This window comes from Dipodomys ordii, unplaced genomic scaffold (genome assembly GCF_000151885.1).
Source record: "Dipodomys ordii isolate 6190 unplaced genomic scaffold, Dord_2.0 Scaffold180, whole genome shotgun sequence".
NCBI lineage: Eukaryota > Metazoa > Chordata > Mammalia > Rodentia > Heteromyidae > Dipodomys > Dipodomys ordii.
In genome coordinates, this window is record NW_012267396.1 from 1,500,931 (window position 1) to 1,522,451 (window position 21,521).

General features: G+C 45.6%; 2 protein-coding genes across 3 annotated transcripts in view; both read left to right on the forward strand.

Moving 5' to 3' along the window:
* The window catches only part of LOC105999101 (zinc finger protein 564-like), a 9,790-nt gene extending 1,045 nt beyond the window's left edge, over positions 1 to 8,745 (forward strand). The window contains exons 2-3 of one of the 2 annotated variants that reach the window (XM_013034006.1): positions 2,660 to 2,720; positions 7,258 to 8,745. In XM_013034006.1, the coding sequence (XP_012889460.1) occupies positions 7,295 to 8,731 (1,437 nt within the window). In that variant the 5' untranslated portion in view covers positions 2,660 to 2,720; positions 7,258 to 7,294 and the 3' untranslated portion in view covers positions 8,732 to 8,745. Of the gene's footprint in view, positions 1 to 1,578; positions 2,276 to 2,659; positions 2,725 to 7,257 lie in introns of those variants that run through there. The other variant, XM_013034007.1, reaches the window with a different exon arrangement.
* A 12,558-nt stretch (positions 8,746 to 21,303) lies between these two features.
* The window catches only part of LOC105999103 (lysosomal alpha-mannosidase-like), a 17,502-nt gene continuing 17,284 nt past the window's right edge, over positions 21,304 to 21,521 (forward strand). Inside the window, exon 1 of the mRNA XM_013034009.1 lies at positions 21,304 to 21,451. Coding sequence (XP_012889463.1) covers positions 21,353 to 21,451 — 99 coding nt within the window. The 5' untranslated portion in view covers positions 21,304 to 21,352. The remainder of the gene's footprint in view (positions 21,452 to 21,521) is intronic.

Here is a 21,521-nt window from a genome sequence, read left to right on the forward strand (position 1 = left end):
CCCCGCGGCCCCTCCGCCCCCTCCCATCGCCCGTCCTCTCCCCTCCACCCAGCGACCTGGTTTTTTCAGGACACTTGCGCCTGTGCGCCGCCCCCAGCTGCTTTTTGCTTAAGAGCAGCTCTAACAATTGGGTCCCAACTCCACTTTCCCGTCCTGCGTGTGTGGTTAATTACAGGTGAGACTCTTAGGGACTTTTCTGTCTGGGCTGGCTTTGAACCGAGATCCTCAGAGCTCAGCCTCCTGCGTGGCTTGGCTTACAGGCTTGAGCCACTGGTGCCCTGCTTGAAGTTATTTTTTGACCTTGTAAATAAGACTCATAATACTTTTACTGTACCAGCTTCTCGACACATTAAGAGAAAGTTATCAAATTCACAATTTCAGGAAGTAGCAGTGGAGTTGATCCGTTTACCCTCAATTCCACTCCTCCATTTATTTTTTTCATGGAAGTTTTATCAACGAATAGTGTCAACGTCTGAGGCGTTGGGGTTCCTGGGTAAGGGTCACAAAATCACTAGGACACAGGGGATACAGAGTGCAAACAGCAATTGCCACAGCACGCTGTGCTTTATTGCTAGTGGGTATTTAAAGACAAGCAAGCATTATCTTTGCCAAGATTTAGTTAGGAGACATTCACACAAAGAATTTTAACATACAGTTTTGCTTAAGCTATGAGACAATGTCTTAGTATATTTTTATCTAAACTATTTTAGAGCAAGTTCAAACCACTTCCCCGTACTCAGGAAAATGCTTGACTAGCTGTTCGTCTATGCTTAAACAAGCAAAAGAGCTACTTCCTCAGCTCCCAGGAGTCTGTGACATGTGCTTTGAGATAGGGAGAGAGAACACGGTCCCTCTCTTGCCCGGCATGCCAAGAGCTTTCCACATACACAGACACAGTCCTCAGATAATCCTGAGGCCGGAGCCTGCATCATTCTACTCCTCCAACACAGACCCTGAGTCTTCACAATTTAGGATTACACACACACACACACACACACACACACACACATTATTGCTATTATAAAGGTGATGTACAAGGATTATATAATTCATTTTTGTCCTTGTACTTAGTGAGAGCTGAGTCTGTTCTATTACTTACTTCTCTTTTTTTTGGGGGGGGGGTCCAGTTGTGTGGCCTGAACTCTGGGCCTGGATGCTTCCCCTCAGCTCTTCAGCTCAAGGCTAGCGCTCTACCACTTGAGCCACAGTGCTACTCCCAGCTTTTTTCTTTTTGTTTATGTGGTGCTGAGAAATTGAACCCAGGGCCTCAGGCATGCAAAGCAAGCGCTCTACCACTGAGCCACCTTCCCAGCCCCTGTTACTCATTTCTTAAGAGATAATGTCTTTTTGCATAAGATATAGTCTCTCCTGTGTAATGTTCTGCTTAATCATATATTTTTGTTGTCTTTTTTTTTTTTCTGTGTGTGCCAGTCCTGAGGCTTGAACTCAGGGTTGAGGTGCCATCCCTTAGCTTTTTTAGCTCAAAGCTAGCATTTTACCACTTGAGCCTTCTGGGTTTTTTTGGTAGCTAATTGGAGATAGTGTCTCATGGTCTTTCCTGCCCAGGCTGGATTTGAACTGTGATCTTCAGATCTCAGCGGTCTGAGTAGCAGGGCCAATGGCACCCTGCTTGTGGACATTTTTTTTTTAATCCCAGGCTGAATGATGGGATTAGAATAATTGCTTCCTCTTGATCAGTCTATATATTCAATGAAATACTGGAGATAATAAAAATATCAGGAATGTGACCGCCGCAGCTAGCCAACATGTGCCTCATGAGGTGCTGCGCGCCGTTATGGGATAGTAACAAATGAAATAGAAGTTTTTCATGCTAGGAGTCAATGGTGTTAAAGTTTGTTTCGTCGTCCGGCATGCATGTTTTTCGTATCTACAAGGTGAGATGCATGCGTCCATTAGGGAGCAGTAGGGCTCATAGTGAGCAGAGTAAAAACGTACAGATCAGTTCCATAAGCTCTTATTGCTGGTAATTCTTGAGGAGGTGAATGTGTCCCGATTACCACATCCTTTTCTTCATGATAAATGTTTGGAGGCCAAAGAATTATGTATGTGAACTCTTCATGAGTTCATTACACACTCCTGTGTATCAGGTGACTGCTTCCTCCCGTCAGCATGCCTGGATTGTTTCAGGACTCCTTCACCTTCGACGATGTGGCTGTGAACTTTACCCCTGAGGAGTGGGCTTTGCTGGATATTTCCCAGAAGGAACTCTATAGAGATGTCATGTGGGAAACCTTGCAGAACTTGTCCTTTCTTGGTAAGGATGAAAAGCTTTCACTTAATTAAATGGATGTGTTCTTTTCCTTTTGAGATTGGGAGTTTGGATCAGTCACTGTCACTAAAGTACATCCTCCGTCTTATTGCCTCCCAGGATTTTCTCGTCCCTCTCTTCCCCAGTCTTCCCTTCACTTCCCTGCTCCCTCCTTTTCCTCTGGGAATTTATTCTAGCCCCTCCCACACTAAGCAAGGCAAATGTTTCATTGCTGACCTAATTCTAAATTGAAAAAATGTATCTCTTGCCCATCAAGATTTTCCAGTATTAAACATGGAAAAGGAATACTTTGGTGAATAAAACAGGATTGTTCCCAGACCATCATAAAACTACAGCACGATCATTTACGCTTTTCTCTATGTATTTTAGGCCAAAAGTGGGAAGATGAGAACTTTGATGATTGGAACCAAAATTCAGGAAGGTATTTAAGGTAATTGTAGGCATAATGCCAGTAATGTGCTAGAAGTGAATCTCTTTTTGTTTTTTTTTTTTGGTGGTGGTGGGGCCTGAACTCGGCCTAGGTGCTGTCCCTCAGCTCTTCAGCTCAAGGCTAGCGCTCTACCACTTGAGCCACAGCGCCACTTCTGGCTTTTTCTTTATGTGGTGCTGAGGAATCAAACCCAGGGCCTCATGCATGCAAGGCAAGCACTCTACCACTGAGCCACCTTCCCAGCCCCTAGAAGGGAATCTGGATTTGACTTGTTTATTTGACACAGGGGTCTGGCTGTGTTTATCAGTGGCCTCCCCACTTCTGGGCTCAAATTAGCAACCTACCTCAGTCTCTAACAGGTGGGATGGCAGGCAGCTGTCACTGCACTGGTATTATGACATAAAAATTTACAAATTGGGATGGGATTGGAGTTGTGGTTCAGTGGTTAGAGTGCTAACCAATGAGTGAAACTGAGTTTGAGTCCTGGTTGGGACCTAATATGTAAAAAAAAGAAAAGAAAAGTTACAAATAAAGAAACAACATGTTAAACAAGTTTCCAGTTTATTTGTAAAATGTTTTTCACTAGCAATAGTTTGTGATACATGTTTTCAGAGATTACACAGTAGCAAAACATATTAAGAAACCACATCAAGTTGGGCTCTGGTGGCTCACCCCTGTAATCCTAGCTACTCAGGAGGCTAAGATCAGAGGATCACAGTTCAAAGCCAGCCTGGGATGAAAGTCCATGAGACTCTTATCTCCAATAAACTACCAGAAAACTGGAAGTGGCGCTGTGACTCAAGTGGTAGAACGCTTGCCTTGAGCTGAGAGACAGTGCTCAGGCCCAGAAGCTCAAGCCCTGTGACTGACAAAAAGAAAAGAAGCCATATCTGTCATCAACTGCCTGTGACTCACACTTAAACTCCTATTAATTCAAGAGACTGAAATCTGAGGATATTGGTTTGAAGTCAGCCCAGGCAGAACAGTTCGAGTCACTCATCTCCAATGCTGGTTAATTGGAGGTGTAGCACAGCTGGTAGAGCATCAGCTATGAGTGAAGAAGCTGGACCAGAGTGTAAGGCCCCTTCAGTTCAAGCCCCAGGACAGCCAAAAGTAAAAACCAAGCAAATAAAAATGAACAAAATGCCACACGTACATCGTTTCATTTTAACAATGAGTTTGTGTAGTATATAACATAACTGGTGCAGGATCCAAATAGATAGTAAAATGGTTGCTTTAGTGAAATAAGTAATGTTCCTATAATCTCACAGTTTACTCACTTTTTGTGTTCATTACAAGAGCCAATAGATGGTATTTAAAAGAATCTCAAATATAGTACTGTTTTATTAGCTGTTCTTTAAGACATACATTAAATCTCTAGAATTGTTCATATGGCGGTTTGTGTCCTCAGATGTACGTTTTCCTATTTTCTTTCTCCCAGCTCCTCTTCACTGTTGTGTTCTTTAATAGTATATTTGAGTGGTTGCACCTGTGAGATCCTGCACTATCTGTCTGTGTCTGACATTTTGTTTTAAAGTTTTACTGTTGCTGTAAAGGTTACAGCTGGACAGTGCCTGCCCCTTGCTCTCATCCGGTTTTTCCCTCCCATCTCACTCACAGGTTGTATATAGTTCATTTTTAGCAGTTTGGGTAGTAACCCTTAGTCGTGTGGATATGATTTGCCTCCTCTGTACGGTTGATGTTCTTTTTTTTAATAAGTTTTTTATTGTGAGAGTACTGTACAGAGAAGGGGTTACAGTTACATGAGCAAGGTACATTTCTTATCAAGCATTGTTGTCTCCTCCTTTGGTTTTCCCCTACCATCCCTTCCCTCCATCTCCACAACTACACTCCCCCCACGCCCCATCTATATTGTAAAGTTGGTTTTTCGACATAGCGCCTTGTACATCTCATTGTTGCAATGGGTCCACCTGCATCCCAGTTTAAACAATTTTTTTCCCTTCCCCTCCCCAAATTATCCCAACATCAAATACAGCGGAAACAGGGCAGTTGATGTTGAGGCTCTCTCTCCAATGTAAACGTATTGATATTTTTTTCTTTTTGGTGGTACTGGGTTTTGAACTCAGGACCTCACACTTGCTAGGCAGGCATTCTATGACTTAAGCCATTCTGCAGCCCTTTTTGCTTTTGTTATTTTGGGGATAGAGTCTTGTGTTTTTGCCTGGGATATCAAAAACAGTGACCCTCCTATTTATGTCTTCTGCATAGCTTGGATTACAGTTATGTAACACAATATTCAACTTGAAGGCTGAAATGAGGTCTTGGTAATGTGTTCATTCTGGTTTGGACTGTGATTTGCCAATCTCCACCTTAAGTAACTGAAATAGCAAATGTGAGCCAGCAAGTCCCATTTTTATTTAGTCTTTAAAAAAATGGCCCTTGATTTGTTGTGGAGGCTGATCTGAAAAGATGCCTAGTCTCATGTAATTATTTTGTCATTATCTTAACTAGACTACAGGCATGTACTTCTTCACCAGGCAGATTTATGTAAAACCATCCACGCATGCCAGAAATATTTCCCACTTACCTGATGCATAATGATTTTTTTGTTTTTGTTTTAAATCTTGTTATGACTTATGTGGCTTATATATCATTGGGAGGTTTTGTTTGCTTCATAAAAATCTTTTGGAACAATTTCTTTTTGCTCCTTTTTGTTTGGCCAGTCCTGAGACTTGAACTCAAGCCTGAACACTGTCCTTGAGCTTCTTTTGCTCAAGGATGCACTCTTCCACTTGAGCCACAGTGCCACTTCTGGCCTTTTCTGTGTATGTGGTACTAAGGAATCAAATCCAGGGCTTCATGCATGCTAGGCAAGCACTATCACTAAGCCACCTTCCCAGCCCTTATAAACACTTTTGTAAAGCACCACTTCCACTTTTCTGGTGGTTTATTGGAGATAAAAGTCTCACAAACTGCTGGGCGCTGGTGGCTCACGCCTGTAATCCTAGCTACTCAGGAGGCTGAGATCTGAGCATCTCAGTTGAAAGCCAGCCCGGGCACGAAAGTGCGTGAGACTCTTATCTCCAATAAACTACCAGAAAACCAGAAGTGCCTCTGTGGCTCAAGTGGTAGAGTGCTAGCCTTAAGCTGAAGAGCTGAGGGACAGCGCCCAGGCCCAGAGTTCAATCCCCACCACTGACAAAAAAAACAAAACAAAACAAAAAAACAAGGTCTCACAGACTTTCCTGCCCAGGCTGGAAATTCTGATCTGTATTGTTGCTTTCTTATAATTTTGGGTTCAGTTTGTTCTCCATCTACTTCTTTGAGGTGTAATAAGTCATTTTAGGATTTTTCTTTTCCTTGTAGGCAGTTATCAGACATTTCTAGTCAGAACTGCTTGTGCTGCATCCATGGGTTTCAATTTTTCTGTTTGCATTTGTTTCAAGATGCCTTTTGTATCTGTGTGTGCATGTGCCAGTCTTGAACTCAGGGTCTGGCTAGAATGTTGAACCACAGCACCCCACCTCTGGTTTTTTTTTTTAATTTTTCATTCATACTATTTATGAAGTATGTGAGATTGTCCCTGTTATTGTTTCTGTTGTCCTGTCCTGCCTTCCTAGGCTCCTCAGTGTCCCATGTGACAATGTTAGTATACTGATGAACTTTGAAAACAAGTAAAAAACGAGCTCAGCTTCAAAATCAACATTCATCATTCACCAGCTCATTTTGGTGAAATAAAAGTAAAGTATGTTAAGTATATATTTATATGAAATAGATGTTTTCTCTACAAAATAGAAACCAAAACTCCACATGTGAAAATTATTTTGTTTCAATTATAATTTCTATGTCATTAAACCTACATTTTACTTGATAGTAGTAAAAATAATATGATTATATATTAGTAAATATAGTATCAATAATAAACCAAAAATAATGTTTCTCAATATTTTCTTCTGGTAGTCTTGGGGCCTGAACTCAGCGCCTGGGCATTGTTCCTAAGCTTTTTTGCTTAAGACTTGAGTCCCAGCTCCACTTCTTTGCTAGTTTATTGGGGATAAGAGGCTCTTACAGTTTCCTGCCCAGGCTGGCTTTGAAGTGCAATCCTCAAATCTCAGCCTCCTAAGTATCTAGGATTACAGGCAAGAGTCACTGGTGCCTGGTCTGTTTCTCAGTTTGTAAAGCACTAACGTTCTAGGGAAAGCCTATGAAAGTAGAGAACATTGCTGCTGTAAAGAAATGACTAACCAGATTTAAAGCTTACTCTGAGCAAAAAACCCCAAAAAAGTCCTATTGGAGTAAAACCTTAGAAATAAAGTGTGGGGCTGGGAAGATGGCTCAGTGGTATAGCGTTTGCCTTGCATGCATGAGGCCCTGGGTTCGATTCCTCAACACCATATAAGCAAAAAGAAAAAAGCTGGAAGTGGTGCTGTGGCTCTAATGGTAGAGTGCTAGCCTTGAGCTGAAAAGCTGAGGGACAGCGCCCAGGCCCAGAGTTCAGGCCTCATGACCGGTCCCCCCCCCCCAAAAAAAAAAGAAAGTGTGCTTGGAATGTTCATGTGTCACTCATCTCTAATAGGTGTTCTGTTCCTGACACTGGACACCAGCAGCGTGAGATGCTGGAATGTGAAGAGAAACCATGGAACTGTGAGCAGTGTGGGAAAGTTTTCCATAATCGCCATGCCTTTCAAAGAAGTGCAAAAACTCACTGTGGAGAGAAGCTCTGTGAATGTAAAGAATGTAGGAAATCCTCCATTCCTCTTAAAACCCAGAGATGGCACACAGTGATGCTCACTAGGGACAAAGGTTGTGGAGGTCTCCTGTGGCGCAAAGCCTTTCACTGTACCAGTTCACTGGCAGTGCACAAAAGTGCTGAAACCAGAGGGAGTCCAGGTGGACTTGAGGGTGATGGGAATGAACTCACACATTCTGCTGCGTTTCCGGCCAAAGAAATGGCTCCCACTGTAGATACATCCTGCAAACATAAAAAAAGTGTGGAGGCTTGCAGCCATTTGAGTTCTTTTCGGTTTCATGAGGAGAAACCCTATGATTGTACAGAATGCGGAAAAACCTTTTCTCTCAGGAAGTTTAGAAGACCCAGGGGTGTGCACCATGGAGATAGACCTTACAAATGTCACTTTTTATTTCCTAGCTTAGTTTACAGGTATGAAAGGTGTCACGCTGGACAGAAGCCCTATGAATGTAAGCAGTGTGGGAAAGCCCATTCAGGTGCTGGTTATTTACAAGTCCACGAAAGGATTCCCACCGACAAGAAACCCTATGAATGTAAGCAGTGTGGGAAACCCTGTGCTTGTTCAAGTTCTTTTCGAGAACGGAACAGGCCTTTCACTAGACAAAATCACTCTGAATGGAAGGCACCTGGGAAAGCTTTTACACTTTACAGCTCTATCAGAATCCAGAGAAGGACTCACACCAGAGAGAAAACTTGTGAATGCAAGAAATGCACTGAAGGTATTCTTGCTCCCAGAAGGGTCAGAGGGCAGGTGGTGGAACTCAACACAGGTGTAACCCATCAATGTGAATTTTGTGAGGAAACCAGGAAGTCTATGTGTTGTCTACACCACAAAAGGACTCATTCAAGAAAGAAGCCCTATGAATGTCAGGACTGTGGGAAGGCCCTCAGAAACTATAGTACTTTGAAAGTGCATGAAATGACTCATACTGGGGAGAGACCTTATGTGTGTTCGCAGTGTGGGAAAGCCTTCACACATTCTAGTTCTGTTCGAGTACATGAAAGGACTCACACCGGAGAGAAACCTTATAAGTGTACTGAGTGTGGCAAAGTCTTTGCACACTCTAGTTCTTTTCGAGTGCATGAAAGAACTCACACTGGAGAGAAACCCTATGAATGTCAGCAGTGTGGGAAAGCGTTCATATATTTGAGTTCTTTTCAAGTACATGCAAGGACTCATACTGGAGAGAGGCCTTATGGTTGTAAGCGATGTGGGAAAGCCTTTATTTGTTCTAGTCATCTTCAAAAACATGAACGAACTCATTGGAGAGACACTGAAAATGAGTATGGGAATACTTAATTTTTTTTTTTTTTGGCCAGTCCTGGGGTTTGAACTCAGGGCCTGGGCACTGTCGCTGAGTTGCTTTTGCTCAAGGCTAGCACTCAACCACTTGAGCCCCAGCACCACTTGGGCTTTCTCTGTGTATGTGGTACTGAGGAATCAAACCCAGGGCGTCATATATGCTAGGCAAGCACTCTACCACTAAGCCACCTTCCCAGCCTGAATTCTTGGTCTTTTTAGGGATTCTAGAACATGTAAAACTATGACAATAAGCCCAGTGAAGTTTAAATATAAGTGGGAGGTCCTTTTCTAAAAATCTAGGCTAGGAAGTGGCACTGTGGCTCAAGTGGTAGAGCGCTTGCCTTGAGCTGAAGAGCTGAGGGACAGCGCTCAGGCCCAGAGTTCAAGCCCCACAACCGACAAAAAACAAAATCTAGGCGATTGCTAGTGCATGGATGGACTAACCAAAGAAACATAAAAATAGTAAGAATGGAAATAGTACAGTGAAGCCTTCAATTGTAAGTCATTTCATGTAGCAGAATTCCTATGAATATAAGGAATTTGAAGAACTCTTCAAGTCCCAAGTTCCTTTTCATGAATGAGCTCATCCTTGAGAGCTTGTGGAAGGAGCTGGGACATTTTATGTTGTAATATTTCCAGCACAGAAACAAGTACATAATGAAGAAAGTCCAAATGTGAAAATTCAAAGTTTATATCATTTCAGTACAAATGGAAACCATGAAAAAGTGTTGACATTCCATGAATATTAATCATAGCTCAAGGCCAGGCATCCTGACAAAGACATGTAAGAATACACAGTAGTTTTCAATGCCTTTAGTTCTTTTTTTATGCCAGTATTGGGGTTTGAACTCAGGGCCTTGCACCTGATTGGCTTGCTTGGCTGGTACGCTACCAATTAACCCCCCCCATTGATTTTGAAAATAAATTTTGTTTTTGGTGGTGGTGGTTGTGGGGTTTGAATTCTGGACCTGCATGTTGTCCCTCAGCTCTTTAGCTCAAGGCTAGCACTCTACCACATGAGGAATGAACCCAGGGCCTTGTGCATGCAAGGCAAGCACTCTACCACTGAGCCACCTTCCCAGCCCAAAATACTTTTTTTTTGGGGGGGGGTCCGGTCATGGGGCCTGAACTCTGGGACTGGGCATGTCCCTCAGCTCTTCAGCTCAAGGTTAGTGCTTTACCACTTGAGCCACAGTGCCACTTCTGGCTTTTTTCTTTTTGCTTATGTAGTGCTGAGGAATCGAACCCAGGGCCTCATGCATGCAAGGCAAGCACTCTACCACTGAGCCACCTTCCCAGCCCACTTTTTTTTTTTTTAACATTACACAAATTCTTTTTCTGGTGTCAGTGTTGGGGCTTGAACTTAGGGCCTGGGCACTATTCCTGAACTTTTTTGTTTAAAGTTAGTCAAAGTTCCACTTCTAGCTGTGTGTGTGTGTGTGGGTGTGTGTGTGTTTAATTGGAGATGAGTCTCACAGATTTCCTGCCTGGACTGGCTTTGAACCACTATACTCAGATCTCAGCTTCCTGAGTAGGATTACAGGTATGAGCCACAGGCTTTCGGTTTGACAAATACCTTGTATGTCATGTGAAAATTTACTGGAGAAGCTTTGTAAGTAACACGGAAAACTTTATGAAAAAGGACTTTTTTTTAGTACTCAACCCCCACCGCAGGTAAGAGATGCTTTGAAAGGCATGCTAATGTTGTGTTTATCAATGGTTCACGATTTCTACTTTAGGCCGAAGTATTGAGTGAAATATTTTGTGGGGTATTCTTTAGGCACTTGTAATGTGAGCTTAACCAAGTTTTTTTCCTAACGTGACAAAATACAAATTTTCCCTTTTCCTTTGGGCTGCGGTGTCTGAATGGATGATAGGGTCCTTACAGTATGTTTGATTTACTTTTTACATCGTTCAATTGTAATTAATAGGCTACTGACAAATGGCTAATTGTTGGGATTTTCCAATTGCCTTCTATGGCAAGGACTAGATATTCCTTTCCTTCTTTTTTCTTTTTTTGATCGTGGGGCTTGAACTCTGGGCCTGGGTGCTGTCCCTGTGCTTTTCAGCTCAAGGCGAGCACTCTACCACTTGAGCCACAGTGCCACTTCCAGTTTTCTGGTGGTTTATTGGAGATAAGAGTCTCATGGACTTTCCTGCCTGGGCTGGCTTTGAACCGTGATCCTCAGCTCTCAGCCTCCTGAGTCACTAGAATGACAGGTGTGAGCCACCGGCATCCCGCATTTCTGCTTCTTATGGAAATGAATCACTTTAAGCTGGATATGGTGGCTCATGCCAGTAATCGCTACTACCTGAAAAGTGAAGTTTGACCTCAGGAAAAAAATGAGACCACACACACACATACAAACACGGATTCAAACCAATAAATATATCAGCTATGTATGCAGGAGGTGTAAATAGAAGTGCTGTGGTACAGACTGGACTGGGAAAAACGAAAGAAAGAAACCCTATCTGAAAAATAGTATAATGAAAAGCTCTAGGAGGGCTGGGAATGTGGCTTAGTGGTAGAGTGCTTGCCTAGTACTCATGAAACCCTGGATTCAAGTCCTCAGAACCACATAACATAGACAAAGCCGGAAGTGGCCTGTGGCTCAGGTGGTAGAGCGTTAGCCTTGAGCAGAAAGTAGCTCAGGGGCAGTACCCTAGGGCTGGCAGGTGGTAGAGTGACAGCAAGTCTGAGGTCCTAAGCTTACTACCCAGTACCATGGTAAGGGCAATCTAGGCAAAGGGTTCCGCTTCATTTCCCTTTGCTATTGTTCAGATTTGTAGCTGAAATGACAAATATGCTAATGATTTTCATCAACTTCCTGCATATTGGACACTGTTAAAGTATTTTTGTTAAAAGACATATACTGAAGCTGAGTGCTGGTGGCTTATGTCTCTATTCCTAGCTACTCAGGTGGCTAAAATCTGGAAGACTGTTGAAGCCAGCCTGGATCTGTCTCCCAATTTACCATAAAAGATGCTGAACTGAAGGTGTGCTTTCAGTGGTAGAGTGCCAGACGTGTGCAGAAAAGCTGTGCAAGAGTGCAAGACCTTGAATTCCATCTCTAATGCTGGCACGTATCTACACTTCTCTTGAAGTGGTATTAGGAACTGTGATGGGGAAAAGGAATTAGCTTGACTACCTTGCATTCATTAGTGGAAAGGGTCACAACAACATCTCTTGTACAGCTAATATATGCTAGTAGAAATTGGACAAATCGGCTGGGTGCCATGCCTGTAATCCTAGCTACTCAAAAGGCTGAGATCTGAGGATTGTGGTTCAAAGCCAGCTCAGATATGAAAGTCTGTGAGACTCATCTCCAACTAACTACCCCAAACTGGAAAACTTTTTTGAGTTGTGGCTCAAGGTGGTAGAGTGTTAGACGAGCAAAAAAGCTCAGGGACGGTGCCCAGGCCTTGAGTTCAAGTCCCAGGACTGCCTCCCCCCCCCCCCCCAAGATGAATCTTAACTATATAATACTAAGTGGAAAGTAGCAGGTAAGGCTACTTTAAGAGGTTAAGAGCAACAAAAATGAGAAGCATTTATAATAGGTAAGTGTAGTGGGGAAGCCATGGAGCTATGGAACATAAATTGAAGAGTAATGAATTATTCATTTGTGGAAATTGGAGATGGCACCTGTTGCATAGAATTACAGTAATTAATGTACATGTGTATCCTGATAACAGGAGTATAAAGCAATACCCACCCGTGGAATTGAAGCCAGGGAGTGGAACAAGCAGCACATTCAGGGAGAGACAATGAGTAGTATGATACTTTCTAGGGGTGAGCCACATTCTAGGTCTTAGAAGTCCAGTTTAACCAACAGTATAAAGCCTTGCCTAACCTGAGTGTAAATGTTACATACAGTGTTTCATTTGTGGCTATGTTTTATACATATATGTAGCTAAAACTCACTACAGAGATTACCATCTTCCCAGAAATTTATAATACCGGCCTATAAACATTTCATCATACCTAATTTTTGTGTGGGTATTGGGTATTGAATGCCTGTATCTGCTAGGCAAACGCCCTGCTATTGAACTACATCCCAGTCCATGGCAGCATGCAATTTTCTAATGGAAGAAGCAAAAGACAGAATTCTAGGATTCAGGGCTGAGAAGGTGGCTCCGTGGTAGAGTGCTTGCCTTGCATGCATGAGGCCCTGGGTTCCATTCCTCAGCACCACATAAGCAGAAAAGGCCAGAAGTGGCGCTGTGTCTCAAGAGGTAGAGTGCTAGGCTTGAGCTGAAGAGCTGAGGGACAGTGCTCAGGCCCAGAGTTCAGGCCTCAGGACTGACAAAAAAAAAAAAAAAATTCTAAGATTCCTGCATTAAGAATCAACAAGAATAGCTACTATTACCTAACACATAAAGCTGTAATATAATAATAGAGAACTGGGAACAATAAGAATGTCATTAGAGGATTAGATGTGCATATAAGGTTTGCTTTAGGAGCAACAGAAAGGCCTCCTTCATATCAACATTACATCTTATTAAACAACTCAAAGAGCAGATGATGAGATTGGGACATAGCACAATGGTAAGAGAGCAAGACCAGAATGTGTTAACGCCATAGTTTCAATTCCCAGCATCTACTAAAGTTGGACTTCATTCATCCCTGGACACAGCTGAATAAACACCCTCTCATATTTTCAGTACTTCTAAAACATCTAAAGGAATTGAGAGACATAAACCAGCAGACTGGCCGAGCGCCAGTGGCTCACACCTGTAATCCTAGCTACTCAGGAGGCTGAGATCTGAGGATTGCTGTTCAAAGCCATCCTAGGCAGAGAAGGCCATGAAACTCTCATCTCCAATAAACCACCAGAAGACTGGAAATGGCACTGTAGCTCAAGTGGTAGAGGGCTCGCTTTGAGCTGAAGAGCTGAAGGACAGCGCTCAGGCCCAGAGTTCAAGTCCCAGGACCCACAAAACACAAAACAAAAAACCCCCAGCAGATTGACAGGGCAGCTAGCCATCATCAATGGGAATATGTGATGAAGACCTACAATGGAAAAATCTTCAAGGCCTTCAGTCTTTATTATTTTTTGCTTGATGCTGGTCCTGGGGCTTGAACTCTGGGCCTGGGCACTGTTGTTGAACTTCTGTGCTCAAGGCAACTATGTTCTAAGTCATTGTCTAGTCACTTTACAGTCACCTCAGGTTCCTGGAAAGGACTGATACCATCTTTCTGACAAGGGTCATAAACTACCCCTAAGGTACAGCAGAACCTTGTGGGACAGACCCCCCTCCATTAGGACAGCTGTCTATAACAGGCTGCACTCATTATAGATCACATAATGACCAGATCACATCTGTAACTAGAACTTTAACTTGCATATCTCTGTTCCCTTAGTTCAAGTCTATCTACTGAGGGACACTGGCTGGACCCAACTTGGGCAATCGGGGTCTAAAATTCTAGTTTCACATTCCTGTCCTAGGAGACCTTATCACTTTCACTACATTTTGTGTTTTGTCTGAATCCTTTCAGTATCAAGAATAGAGATAGTACAGGCACTGGTGGCTCACACCTGTAATCCTAACTACTCAGGAGGCTGAGATCTGAGGATCACCGTTCCAAGCCAGCCCAGGCAGGAAAGTCCATGAGACTCATCTCCAATAAACCACCAGAAAACTGGAGGTGGTGCTGTGGCTTAAGTGGTAGAGCGCTTGCCTAGAGGTGAAGAGGTGAGGGATAGTGCCCAGGCCCAAAGTTAAAGCCCCATGACCGACAAAAAAAAAGTGCAAGAAAGTCCTCAAGACTTCATCTCAGAAAAGCTAAAGGGCAGTGCCCAGGCTCTAGTACTGGAAGAAACAAAAACAAGGCAGGACCTGGTGGTTTACCCCTGTAATCCTCCCTATTTAGGAGGCTGAGATCTGAGGGCCACATTCATCTCCAATTAACCACCAAAACAAAGGCAGCAGTGGAGCTAAAAGGGCAGCACCCAGGCCTTGAGGCCTGCAGGCAGGCAGCTGTACACACACACACACAAATAATAAACTAACCTGAACAATCCCTAGTTGCCAGGTTGGTGGCTCATGGTTGTAATCCTAGCTACCCAGGAGGCTGAGCTCTGAAGATCTTAGTTCAAAGCCAGTCCAGGCAGGAAAGTCCATGAGCCTCCTATCTCCAATTAACCACCAGAAAGCCAGAAGTAGAGCTGTGGCTCAAGAGGTAGGGCACACGACTTGAGCACAAGATCCTGAGTTCAAGCCCTAGTACTAGAATCAAACAGCTGGGCACCAGGGGCTCACACCTGTCATCCTAGCTACTCAGGGGACTGAGATCTGAGGATCATAGTTTGAAGCCAGACTGGGCAAGAAAGCATGTGAGATGCTTCTTTCTAATTAACTATCAAAAATGGAAGTGGAAAGATAGCTCAAATGGTAGAGCGATAGCCTTGAGCCAAAAAGCTCAGAAATAGCACCTAGGCCCTGAGTTAAAGCTGCAGAACCGTCACCAAAAAAACCAAACAAACAAGAAAAAGCCCTCAACCTCTTTAACCCCTTTCCCCCACCCACACCCTCCCCTCCAAAAAAGCAAAAACGGACGGAGGTATAGGTCAAATGGTAGAATGGTTGCCTCTAGCAAATGTAAAGAGAAAAAATCCTTTTTCTTCACTAATAGTAGGATGGAAAAAAATGGGCAAATACGATGTGAAGTGTGTCAGGAGGGAGAAGTTGAGGACACAGGATGGCCTTCGTGCTAGCCACGCAAGCCCCGGCCATCCCAGAGCGGGGTGGCGGCGCCAGGCGGGCTGGGGGCCTCACCTCCCCCGCCAGGGCGAGTGGGCCGGGCCGCCGCCTTCGCGGGGCCGGGGCGGCACTAGCTTCCCGCAGGAGCCCTCGGGCCGGGACTGACCGCTGGCGCTGTGCCGCGGCCCAGATCCCAGCATGTCGGGCCCAGCAGCGGCCAAACTGCCACGCTGCGCAGCGAGGCGCCCGCGCGCGGCCCCAGGCCCGCAGAGGAGAGCCCTCGCCCGCCGCCGACGCCATCTCTACGCCGCCAGCCAAGCGTGTCACAGCGGCCGCCACGTGTACGACGCTGCGCCAGCGCGTCCGTTGCACCATTTCTATGACGTAAACTAAGTGCGCCGGCGACGGTCCTGCCTTCCTCCCCGTGAACCGGGAGCGTTCGGGACGCCATCTCCAGCTCTAGCCTTCAACTTGGCGCGTTTGTGGATGTGCATCTCGAACTCCGCCCGGCTCAGGGTGAGCTTTCCCCTACGAATACGCACCGGTTCCCAGCTTCCACAGCGCCAGGTAATGCTTCTGTGTGTGTCTCTCCCTCGCCTTCTTTCCCTTTTGGCAGATGATATGATCCTATATTTAAAGAACCCTATAGATTCTTTCCCCAAGTTGCTTGTGTTGATTCAAAACTTTGGCAAAGTAGCAGGGTATAAAACCAACTCACAAAAGATTGGTAGCCTTTCTGTAGGCCAGTAAAGTGCAAGACTTAAATCAGAACAGCAACTCCTGGTAATTAGCCAACGATGTGAAGGACCTCTAGCATGAAAACTTGAAGAATTTGATAAAAAGAAATTAAAGCAGATTTAAGGAAATGGAAAAACTTTCCATGTTTCTGGATTGGAAGGCTTAACATTATGAAAATGGCAATATTGACCAATGCCCATCAAAATCCCAACTCTTCCTATATAGAGAAAGCAATCCAACAACAAATGTGGAATAATAAAAGACCACAGATAGCAAAACAACCCTTTGAAGGAAGAACAGTGTTGGAGGAATAACAATACCAAACTTCAAACTCTATTATGAAGACATAGCAATAAAAACAGCTTGGGATTGTCACAGAATAGGCCTGAGGACCATTGGAACTGAATAGAAGACCCAAAAATGAAGCCACAGAGCTATAGCCACCTCATAATTGATGAGAGCAGAGAACACAGGATGGAAGAAAGCCTCTTCAATAAATGGTGCTGACATAATTGTTTATACAAATGGAGAAAACTGAAGTTAGGTCCTTGTATATCACCCTGGACCAGAATCAATTCCAAATGGATCAGAGATCTCAGTGTAAGGATGCATACCCTGCAAATGTTACAAGATGGGGAAGGGGAAACACTAGCAGTCCTAGGCAATGCTTGGAACTTCCTAAGATCCAGAATCACAACAAATCAAAGAAAGTCTAGATAAATAGGATTACATCAAACTGAAGAGCTTATCATGGCAAAGGTTCTAGCTAGCAAGATAAATAGCTTATAGAATGGAGGAAGATTTTAACTACCTATTAATCAGACAACGGCCTCATATCTAAAATGTACCCAGAGCTCAAAAAATTAACCCCTCCAAGCCAGGCAATGGTGGCTCACACCTGTAATGCTAGCTACTCAGGAGGCTGAGCTCTTGAGTATCACGGTTCAAAGCCAGCCTGGGCAGGAAAATCTGTGACTCCTATCTCCAATAAACCACCAGAAATCCAGAAGTGGCTCTGTGGCTCAAGTGGTAGAGCACTTGCCTTGAGCTGAAGAGCTGAGGGACAGCAGTGAGGCCCAGAGTTCAAGCCCTAAACAAACAAACCCCCTTCCAAAATCCTCAAAGAAACAACCCAATTAATGGGTTAAAGATAGACTTCTCAGAAGAAGAACAGCCAATAGACACACAAGGAAATGTTTGACATAATCCTGCTATAAAATGAATGTAAGTAAAGCAATATTGAGATTTTTACCTCACTGCAGTTAGAATGGTCATTATCAAGAAAGCTAACTAGCATATACAAGCAGGGATATGGCCAAAAGGGAATACTACTACACTGTTGGTGGGAATGTAAAATTGTTCAACCACTCTGGAAAGCAGTATGGAGGTTCCTCATAAAACTAAACATTGAGCTTCCTTGGGATCCAGCAATTTGACTCTTGTACATTTATACTTTAGAGAAAAAACAAGGCCACACTAAAGCTACCAGCACAACCATGTTCATTGCAGCATTGTTTGCCCTAGCCAAGATATGGAGTCAAACTAGATGCCCCTCAACAGATGAATGGATAAAGCATGTTTGGCAGTGATACTAGACACTGGGTTGGAATTGAACTATACAACTTGGGAGAGAGGGTTGCTGAAGGAAAAAAAAACTGGTGGAAAATGAGGGAGGGTGTGACACTGTTCAAAAAGAAATGTACTTACATAACTGTAACCCTGCGGCGAACGCCTTCTCGGCCAGCGAGGAAGAACGACCACCACACCAGGAGTCTTCTCAGATCACGCTTTATTGGAGAGCCTTCTTGTTTGTAGGAGAGCTTGAGTGCGAGAGAGCGCGCACACAAAACATGGCCGCTTATATAGGGATTAGGGACACGGGTCGTTCTATCATTGGTTGTCTGTCTTTCGCCGTCACCAGGTGCCACGGGATTGGCTGGGGACTCCAAGTGGCTCGTGCATGCGCAAAGCCCAGGACCCACAGTCCCGCCAAACACTGCCTAATATGGAGTTGTTTACCTCAAAGCTGCAAGGAAGTGGGCGGCGCCTTGTAATGGCGTTCGCCCCGGCTCCCTGCATAACCCTTCTGTACATCACCTTTACAATAAAAATTGAAAAATGAAAGAAATGTGGTGTAAGGTCCGCTCCTGGATGGCCAGCAGACTCCACCCTCCTCGCAGCAAAGTCTCCACCCAGTACCTGCGTTGGTCACATCTGCATCCGCTGAGGTCACATCCGAATTTGATGTGGCCACACCTTTCCCCGCCCATACCCTACATAAGGCCTAGCCCAGGCCCAGACGCTCTCTTGCTCTTGCTCTTGCTGCTCTTTTCTTGCTCTCTCTGTTCTATTCTAGATCTCTCTCTGTTCTTTTCTTGCTCTCTCTCATTCCCAGGCCTGTGGAGTGCAAACCTTGCCTGGTCCCAGCAGGTCTACCCCTTACCTGAATACCACGTGAGTGCTACTGTTCTTACCCCTCTCTCTGCTCTTTTCTGGCTCTTTTCTCTCTCTTTCCTCTCTTCCCAGCTCTCTCTCATTCCCAGGCCTTCCCCAGCCACGTGGAGTGCCAACCTGGTCTCAGCAGGTCTACTAAATAAACCTACCCCTTACCTGAGTACCACGTGCGTGCCTGGTGCTGTTCTTACTCGGCTACCTCTTTTTAAAAACCTAACATGTGGTATATATACACAATGGAATTCTATGCTTCAATCAGAAAGAATGATATTGTACCATTGTTTTTTAAGATTATGTATGTATTTTATTTAATTTTCTGGTCGGTTGTGGGGCCTGAACTCTGGGCCTGGGCGCTGTCCCACAGCTCTTCAGCTCATGGCTAGTGTTCTACCACTTGAACCACAGCACCACTTCTGGCTTTTTCTGCTTATATGGTGCTGAGCAATTGAACCCAGGGTCTCATGCATGCGAGACAAGCATTCTAACCACTGAGCCACCTTCCCAGTCCTATACTGTACTATTTTTAAGGAAATGGAAAGACTTGGAAAAAATTATATTAAGTGAAATAAGTGAGACCTAAAGAAACACAGTTGCATGGTTTTCTTCATTTGTTGTAACTAGAATATGCCTACAAATCTACAAGTAAACACACTGGATGGTAAAAGAGAAAAAAGTACACTTGGACATGATATACAAGACTAGCTATTCAGAGTGAGACCAAAGGAGGAAATTCTTAGGGGAGGATCACAAAGGTTCAAAAGCTATGTGCATATGATCATATAAAATACCATTTATTAACTCCAAAAAATGGAAACAAGAGGTTTTCAGATAGTTTTTTTCTCCTCTCCTTTGTTGCTTTAAAAAAATTCTGTACCTTTTATCTTGTATGAAAGTTTATTTTGGGGAGCAAAATGGGACCACAGAAATGGTGGGAATGAGGGTGAACAAAGGCAGTAGTGATACCAGACATTTAAAAATCAATTTTACAACTTGTGGGGAAGGGGTGGGAGAAAATGCAGGAAATGGTGACACTTCAAAAAAAAGAGTACTCATTCCATCACTTACGCAAATGTAAGCCTTTTGTACGTCACTTATAGAATAAAAATATATGTTAAAAAGAGGATTCTCCAAGTCCTTATTTTACTTTATTTCTTCCTCTCCCTTGTCATTATATCCAAATTGCGCACTCCCTTCCCCTGTGTTCTCCACACTTAACTTTCTGTGTACCGCGCATGAATGACTACATCCTGCTACCTGCAGTTATCCCACTATTCCTCAGCTCTGGGTCTAGAGCTGGCTCTACAGGCCCTTCTGAATCCCCCCACTCCCCCCGATCCAAATCCAGTGCCTTCAGTATCCCATCAGCTCAGGAAAGCAAATGAGGGTCTAAGCACCGAGAAGCGATTTGGTTTCCAGTGGTCGCCAGGGGTGGACAGAGGCCCTGCACCCACTCACCCTGCCAGGACCTCATGGTCTGACACCTTTACACTGGATACGCCGTCCCTCGCTTCGTCCAGCTTCTGCACGGGCTTGGACCTCCTAGACCGGCAGTCCCAGTGGCCGATACTGGAATCAATAGAGCCTGGGAGGCCAGCATGAAGGCGGTCAGGTTGGGGTGCTGGACAGCCCCCTACTTCCTCCTACCAGGCTTCACACTCACCCGGACTGTGAGGAGGACTGTGGCCTCTTCATTAAACTGCACCGTGTTCACCCTCAGAGACATTGCTACTCAATAGGAAGTAGGCGTTGGAAGACAGGGCTAAAAACAGGTCCCAGAGGCGCCGGTGGCTCATGCCTGTAATCGTAGTCCTAGCTCCCTCAGGAGGCTGACACTTGAGGATCACGGATGGAGACCAGCACTGGCAGGAAAGTCTGTGAGACTCCTGTTTCCAATTCACCACCAAAATGGTCGAAGCGGAGCTGTGGCTCAAGTGGCAGATCACTAGCCTTGAGTGAGAAACCTCAGGGACAGCGCCCAGGCCTTGAGTTCGCGCCCCAGTGCCGGCACAAAAGCCAACAGTGAAACAGCACAGGGGGTCCAAGGAGTAGAGAAGGTCGAAGGTGAGAGGTTCCCCTGGCCGTCCGTTGGGGGACACCAGGCCGGGAGGGGGGTCACGGGGCCTCGCGCCTCAGGCCCGGGGGGGGGAATTCGGGGGCGCTCACCATTAAGTCGCACAGCCCCTGGCCGCGGTCCAGGTGCTCCACTGCGGATCTCACCCAGCCCCGCAGCTCACGTCCAATCTCTGCTCCCTGGAGGGAAGGCGTGCGCGACTCGGGATCCTGCCTGGCTACTCCGGCCCCACCTCTCTGTAAGATCCTGGTGTGCTTCCTCTCCAGGCTGGAGGGCTGTGGCCTCGGGCAACCGTTACCCAACGTCCCAGTCCCCAGGAGACAGAACAGGACCCTTCTCAGCCCCGGCTTCCAGCCACGCTGGGCGGCTCCAGGACCCATCCCAGACGCTGGCCGGGCGGGACGCCCTTGGGAAAGCTGACTAGGCTCCCGCGGAGACCGGGGTCCTCCACAGCCCCAGGTCCAGCCGCGCTTTCCTCAACTACTGGCTAAGGAGGCGGGCTGTAGGCAGGCGACGGCCGCGCCACGCCCACCCGTGGCCCCGCCCCGCCGCCGATTGGCCGAGACGGGCTCGGGGGCGGAGCGTTGGCCTGGACCCCGGAGCCCCTCGGAGGCGGAGGCGGCGGCACAGTGGGCTCCCCGGCGGCTTTCAGGATGGCCGCTGGCGGCTGCCGGAGCGCCCGGCGCCCGCCGCTCTGCTTCCTCTTCGTGTTGTTGCTGGCGGCGCCCGGCGCTCAGGCCGCGGGCTACCAGGTGAGTGGAGGACGGGGACGGAGCCCGAGTGGGGTCGCGGGGCGGTGCGGGTGGCCCGCGGTGCGGGGCG